At 34.0% G+C, this 7,957-nt stretch overlaps 1 protein-coding gene across 2 annotated transcripts in view; it reads right to left on the bottom strand.

Moving 5' to 3' along the window:
- Positions 1-3,125: 3,125 nt before the first annotated feature.
- The window catches only part of LOC144965607 (polypeptide N-acetylgalactosaminyltransferase 5-like), a 26,295-nt gene continuing 21,463 nt past the window's right edge, over positions 3,126-7,957 (bottom strand). For both annotated transcript variants that reach the window (XM_078901149.1, XM_078901148.1), the window contains exons 8-13: positions 7,443-7,560; positions 5,594-5,782; positions 5,264-5,404; positions 4,975-5,082; positions 4,282-4,407; positions 3,126-3,374 (exon numbers count right to left, since the gene is read on the bottom strand). In XM_078901149.1, coding sequence (XP_078757275.1) covers positions 3,231-3,374; positions 4,282-4,407; positions 4,975-5,082; positions 5,264-5,404; positions 5,594-5,782; positions 7,443-7,560 — 826 coding nt within the window. In that variant the 3' untranslated portion in view covers positions 3,126-3,230. The remainder of the gene's footprint in view (positions 3,375-4,281; positions 4,408-4,974; positions 5,083-5,263; positions 5,405-5,593; positions 5,783-7,442; positions 7,561-7,957) is intronic.

Genomic DNA, 7,957 nt, shown 5'->3' with positions numbered 1-7,957 from the left:
AAGTTAAATGGTAATACTTCAAGTTAAGTCCAGTACGACTGGAGAAAAGTTGTCTGCATATAGCTTTCCTTTCTCATCTGTTTTTATCATATGAGTACAGCGCACTAAGAATATATGGTAAATCCAAATCTTTAAGGCATTGTAAATTGGGATTATCATATGAGGTTGATTAAAGGGGTAATACTGATATGAAGAAGACTAAGCAAAACTGCTGGCTTATTGCTGTGATTTGAAGAGCTTGCTAATGGTGGTCTACTTTTGTTATGCCTGGAATCATCTTGTTCTCTGCCTTCAGTTTGGGTGATGGTGTCAAATAGAGCGTCTTCAGGCAGGGTGATATTGGGCAAAGTTGTGCTGGGTATGAATGGCCTGTCTTTGCCACTTTACAACATTGCAGTTAGGCTTTGTTATGTGATATCAGCAATGATAGCAAAGATGGAGACTTCTCACGAAGCATTACACTGATTCCAGACTCAATGCCACTCATTCAATCTTTGACCTCACGCAGAGTCGCTTGACTTCTGTTAAGTAAGACAAGCAATCGTTAACATAATACTTCCATTATTTGATAAAATTATGAAAAATATAATTACAAAAATTACAAAAGTCCTGGTAAAATAATTTTTTCAAATTAAACTTTATGGATAAAAGGAGAAAAAGATAAAACTATACTTTTAAAACAGACAGTGGATAGAGATGGAAATCTGCAAGAGCACGTCTTGTGTTTGTGCTGGTCCAAATCTGATCTTTTTTTAATCATGCAGTGCTGAATCCTCCTTTAGATTTATGTCTTCTTTTTCTTCTCTCTACTACACATAACTATAATTATAACATTTTATATTTATAAACAGTATAATCATAATAATAATAATAATACTTATTTACATATTTCCAAACTGTAACTAAAATTTAAAATACTTCATATTTCCAAACAGTATAACCATAGCAATAATACTTTATATGCATATCAAACAGTATAAGCTTAGATATATAATACCTCATATCTCCAAATAGTATTATAACAATAAAATGACATATTTCCGAACATTATAACAATAACTATAATACTCAGGTTTTCAAGCAACGCTCTTAATTTATTTACAAATGATGATAGTTATGTTAAAAACAACTCAATTCTTTCTTCTTTTTTTTAAAATTTTGTTCTTATACTAAAAGAAGAATAAGCATAATAAGGACTTGATTCAACGTTTAAGAGTTGTACTAAATATGACTTAATGACTTAAGCACCAATCTGGTATTGTTTCTGCTGAATGAATTAGAAATGTAGAAAATTTGAGTTTATGTGTCGGAATTATCAGAATTATGAAATTTAAGTTTTTGAAAAGACCAAAACTCATTCGTTCCAATAAATAAGAAATGAGGTGGGTAGAGAAGTGCCGGAAGACAATAGAGAATTAAAACTTATGAGGACTTGAACCCAAGACCGGGTTTGGCACCTCTGCCTGGCCACAATAGGGATGCTCTACAATCGACGCTATCCACCACTCAAAGAAGAAAAAAATGTGGTTTCAAACATACTATATTATTGAGTCCCCCTTGCAACTTTTTGAGGTGATGATGTCAACACACAAATGCCATGAAAGTTCATTGGTGAGCCAACAGTTAACCTAAGAGCTCTATTCTCAGCACAAGTATGTGACACAGAGACAGTTGAGACATTAAGTCAGCTCCTATATTGGGTAACATTAATTTAGAAAAAGTTAGTCACAAATTTAAATTCATCATGGATTTATTTTTTGTTTTTGACAAATTTAGAAAATAACGCTTGGATTCTATACTACATGTTATATTATTCTCCATTTCGCATACACATTAAGTACAATGGTATTTATCTTTCGTTGTTTTAAAGACATACACATACACTCCAAATTATTACAAACAATCCAGAAATATTTCAATTCCCAAATGTACTTTAAATGTTTTAACATTTTAGCTGGGGTTTTTTCATTTACTTCTTAGAATTACAGAAGAATATATGTTTAAAGAACAACCCAAACATTTTTTGGAATGGTTCTTTTATTGGTTTTTATGTATTGAAATAATAATAGGCAAAAAATAAAACGTGGCAGTGGCACTGACATACACTTGTTATTTCCATCACTTCGTTTTGGGCGTATTGGGTATAAGTGTCCTCTACTACACATTTATTTTTTCAAAATAAACACAACACAATCCCAAGACCTTCCATAAATGTATGAATATAAGGTCTTTGGGAACCAAAAGTTTAACTTAGACTGCGAAAGAGAAAGTTCTGATTTTTGACAATTAAAAAGCTAAAACAAATGCAATGTAATTATATATAATAATTCTAATCCAAAGCATTTACGTATGTGAATTTATTATAATTGTTCATTTTGTTCAAAACTTTTTTTCAACCTTTTTGAAACAAATAACTTTTTTGTTTTGCTTCATTTTAATAATGTTACGATAGAGCACTCGTTTCACACACAAAGGACTGCACCCATTGATATTGATCATGATCCCACATGCAGTAGAGAATTTTTCTTATTCTTCTGTCCAAACCACTAGTGATTTTCACTGGGTTTTCAGATCTGGTAGAAAGTACTTGCCAGTAGACAGGTCCTATCCGAAGGATAGCAAGCAACAGCTACTGTCCATTCAACACTTTAGAAACTGGATTAAACTTCAACTTCATGAGCCTTATGGCATGAAAGGACTGCATTTTAATTTTTTTTTGTTTTCTTTTTCATGTTTGTGGTTGATGTGCCCTCCAAACCAATGTCTTCATAGAAAATATCACATGATCAAACATCTAATATATACACAGAATAAACATTGTGACAGACCTAGTATCATTATAAATAATAACAATATTACAGTAATTGGGTTTACCATTTGCTAGACTCTCTCTCTCTCTCTCTCTCTCTCTCTCTCTCTCTCTCTCTCTCTCTCTCTCTCTCTCTCTCTCTCTCCTCTCTCTCTCTCTCTCTCTCTCTCTCTCTCTCTCACTCTCTCTTTGTCGCTATTATATTATATATATTATATATATATATATATAATATATATATATATATATATATATATATATATATATATATATATATATATATATATATATATATATATATATCTTTTACTCTTCACCTGCCCCTCTAAGATAAACATCAAATCTAGCACTTCAATCAAATATCTACCACTCTCCGAAAAGAAAACCCATTCTGGATTCAAAACAATTTGTTTTTATTACGCTACAACTCCACACTTTTTCTAGGCCACTCCCATTGCTGGTTTTTATCCTTATCATCACATGGGACTATCTGGAGGTTGTGGTGGTCAGCTTTGCTAGGCACGCTGAGACAGGACTGACTTTGAGTGTGGTATATTTGATTACCCTGTGAATAAGAAACAGTAAGGTCTTAACTGATTTCGATCAGAAATTTTGGATCTGTTTAGGACAGTTTCTACAAAGAAACAGTTTACCAATCCATACAAAAAACACACAACCAGGTCTTCATTGGTTAAAGAAATCAAAATTTAAAAAAACCCTTCGATTACCAATGTTCAACTTTTAAAGCAATTTACAAAAGAGAAAAAAGCAGCAATTATAGACTGATAATATATTTTAAACTAAATTGCTCTTGGCTGAGTAAGCTTTTGAACCTGACAAATTCCATATTCATAAATTTAGTTTTTCTTGAAAATTTCAATTCAATTTTACTCAACTCTTTGTTATTTGCCAGACAACAATTAATGTTCTTTATTTAAAATAATGTTTGAAAAAATACGTGCTTCACATAACGACAGGAGTTCAAGAACCTTTGACAAGTTGGTGATCATCTATTGTCTAAAATGGAAACACTACATGAAATTTTGTGAGACACGAATCAGGCTCAAAGACCTTCACCAGCTCTTCTTTTTGAATACAAATTATTATTTCATTGTTGCACATTTTCTTATTATAATATTTCGAATCTATTTTATTGATTTTTTTTTCATTCTATTATAGTTTAAGGTAGGCTGGTATTCAATTCAATATTTCAAACCACCTATATCCTTTAGCCAAGTGCATTAGACTCTATACCTAACCCAAGGATACGCTCTTTGGTTTAGAGTTTGTAATAAATATCACCCATCGAGTCACTGATCATGCTCAACAGACCAACACACCGTATCATCCAACCTACAATGTCTTTGATTTCTTCTATCCAGTTCCTTCACTTGATAAAAATCTAGAAATGAGTAATGGAAATGAAAAGAAATATTTTTTTATTTTTAAGTGAAATTTTTTGATAATCTTACCTGTGTGTATTCCCACGCATTTTTCGTGGATAATTTACAATCCACAACACTCAACTGTTTGTATTTATTGGTATCCAAGCAACCGTTGTCTCGACGAATTTGGCCATCTTTCGACAGTACAAAATGCTATAAAAGAGAATTGGTGTTTTGTTTGTAGGGTATGATTGAATTTCAATATCATATATCTCATTGCTAGAATTAGATACAGTAATTGTACCGGTATCCTTAGATCGGAGATAGATTGATAGATAAATGGATGGATAGGCGCGTAGATAGTTAATAGTCATTCAATCTTATAATAATAATAATGTTTACTAGATATCTTCATTATTTCTTTCAATGGGCACCGAGACGTTTAACTTATTACATTTAAATGTAAATTTACGTAAACGGGGGACACAATTCGATATGGCCAATCCAGTTTACCACGTAGCCACTAGCGAGAATACATCAAGCATAAAGAGAAAAATAAAAACCCAATTAAATATTGTTAAATATCAGTTATTACCACAACAGTGTTTGTGTCGATTACTTCGCCAGAGTAATAAATCTAAACCAATAACAAAACAAAAATACAACAGAAAATCCCAGCTACGGCAATGTATTTGGGCGTTGAAGGTCTCAGTCCAGAACTTAAAACAGGCAGACGGCTGTACTGTGTGTCATCTTTTATGGTTTATATATTCATCTTACCTGAATAAGAACACGAATGTGGCACTTTCTTATGCCGACAAGTTTCCCAAAATCAATCTCGTGTATTGGGGTTTCTATACACATATCAGGCCTTCCAACGCTTTTTATCTGTGGAAGAAATAGGCCTTATTGTCATGCCAACGATATTTTATAACCCATTGTTGTGGGGTTGTGATATGTCATTGTTCTGATGATGGTGTCGCCGTCGTCGTTGTTGATTGTTCTTTATATGATGGAAATGATAACGATGACGACGACGATGATAATGATGATGACGACGAATGCTTACTTTTCCAGCTGCGACTGTGTTGAGGGGTAGATACAGTTCTGGATATACATTTTCGACGTACCACTTGAACGTTTTACAACCCAATCTCTCACGTAAAGCTTTCCTCTTGCTTACGTCACCGTAGTCTATCTTCAGCTCATCCTGTCAATAATAAGTTAATAACTGTGAGACGCGAACCTACCTTTGTTGTTGCTACTACTACTACTACTACTACTACTACTACTACTACTACTACTACTACTACTACTACTACTACTACTACTACTACTACTACTACTACTACCACCACCAACACAAAGAGGGAAATGAACGTAAGAAATAGCTACTTACATGAATGTAATAGATGCGATCGTAGAAGAATTTGATGTAATCGTCAGTCCATACATGTGCCACTCTGAGAAAGTTTTGATACAACAGATTGTTGGAATCGTCACCCCACGAGTATGGAAAAGACGGACGATACAAGTGGCCGATATGAGAACATGGGATTATTTCGACCCGTCCACCACACATCCACGCCTGGGAACGACAGCAAATGGACAGAATTGTATTGTGAATAAATAACGAGAATAAAATAAATCACAGTTTGTGTTTTCCCTTATTCACTATCTTCAATGCACTTCATTAGAATTATCTCACTCTCAGTATAATCCGTAAGGAACCAAATTGCCGTTTTTTGATCAACCGTATAAAAGCATGATGAACTTGGTACTGGAAATCCAGTTTTTAGCGACACTTATAAAACTTGGGGTTAATGTATTCTTTGTAGTAGATAGTCTAAATACAATGCCTTACATTGCAAAAGACCCAAAGCTCGTAGTTCTAATCATTAGCATTCTAGATTCACTTATTGGGGCCTAATTTATCTAACTTATTTACATGTCTCACAACTAAAATTGTTATGGTCTCGAGTCTCATGGTTATAATTGTTATAATACTCTCAAATCTACGCAAAACATGGTTCATTATCATCATCTAGTCAGCTGATCCTGCGTAGGACGTTGCTTCCCGAACTTTCTTGCGAAACAGATTACGGTTTTCCGCCGGTCTACTTGCTTGAGTTGTTGTCATTCCCAGCCATTCACATATATCTTGTTCCCAGCTTCTTGTTGGTCTACCTCTTCCTCTCTTGCCGTCTACCCTTGTCTGCAGAATGTGCTTTTCTAATGATTCGTGGCGAGTCGTGTGGCCAAAATAGTTCAGTTTCAATTTCTTTACAGTTTGAAGAAGAATTGGTGATTTTATTCCGATCCTTCTCAGGACTTCTTTGTTTGTTTTTCAGTCCATGATATTCTGAGTATTTTTCTGTAGCATGCCATTTCAAAAGCTGTGATCTTTGTGCTCTCTGCTTTGCTGATAGTCCATGCTTCGCATCTATATGTTGCAGTTGGGAAAACAACACTTTTGAGGATTTTGATTTTTGTTTGAATGCACTGCCCTTTCCATATATTATTCATCTTTTCTAGCTTTGATCTTGCCATTGCTAGTCTCCTCCTGATCTCTGGGGCCGATTTCCCGTTGTACTCAATCCTGGCTCCAAGATATTCAAAATTCTTTACTCTTTCTATTTCTTCTCCATTGATTTTTATGATGGCATCTGTTTTACACTTGTCAGTATTCATGATTTTGGTCTTCTTTATATTCAGCTTAAGGCCTTTGGTCTCGCTATGTTCCTTTACAGATGTTATTAGATTCTCTAGTCCCCTCGGTGTTGTGGACAATAGTGCAGTGTCGTCTGCGTACCTCAGATCTTTTATGGGTAGACCTTGCATTTTAGGTTCGTTGTAATTACTTCTCCTGACATCGTTTTCCATTACGTGGACATATTGAACTGAATAAATGTTGTGATTTATTAGCAGCTATTTACTATTTACGTGAAATAGACAAGGATCTGTTCTGATCTTTGCAATCCCTCCGAGGATCGTATCATCACTCACGGAGAGAGTCTAATTCTTGACGTCTTGTTCTTTCCATAACTTCAATGAAAGAATTTAACTCTTTTCTATACATTTTTATTTTACCATGCCCGCTATTTATTAGTCCAAAGCTTTAAGTTATCTTCTATATTTAATAAGCGAAGAGGATTTTTTAAAAAAGAATACAGTTCACAGATTTTATTTTAATAATTTATTTTGTCTCTTGCTTCAATTATAAGACGCATGTGTCTAAACTGTTTTACCTTGAAAGACAATTCAATATTTTCGCCTCCCCAGATACGCAATCCCGGATCGTAGCGGCCAAGACGTTCGAAGTTTTCTTTTGCAATTGCCAAACAACAGCCTAAATGTGTTGGAGACCTTTAAGAATTGGGGGGGGGGGGGGGGGGGATAGATTAAGTAAGAAAGAAAGCAATTTTAAGAATGAATAAAGAATTCGATAAAGTAATTTGTGGTTTAAAGTATGGAGGCATCATACGTATAAGAATAAGGATATGTATTATAATTATAAATAAGTGTAAGAATGAGACAATAAGAACAAAAGAGAGAGAGAAAAATGGAGCAATTTATTACAGTGGCCACAACCTTCATACCACAAGTCCCATCAGGAAGATTGCTCCGTATTTTACAAGACATATTTCATTGTTTAATTTTCTCAACGTCACAAGGGTAATTTGAAATAAATTAATGGATGCGTCAGTAGAATGAGTTATTGATCTGGTTTAAAAATACCCTAAGAATTGGATACAGTGAATCA

This window comes from Berghia stephanieae, chromosome 2 (genome assembly GCF_034508935.2).
Source record: "Berghia stephanieae isolate SIO BIC M18660-M18661 chromosome 2, UCSD_Bste_1.3, whole genome shotgun sequence".
Taxonomy (NCBI): Eukaryota; Metazoa; Mollusca; class Gastropoda; order Nudibranchia; family Aeolidiidae; genus Berghia; species Berghia stephanieae.
This window is presented reverse-complemented; position numbering and strand designations above follow the sequence as displayed.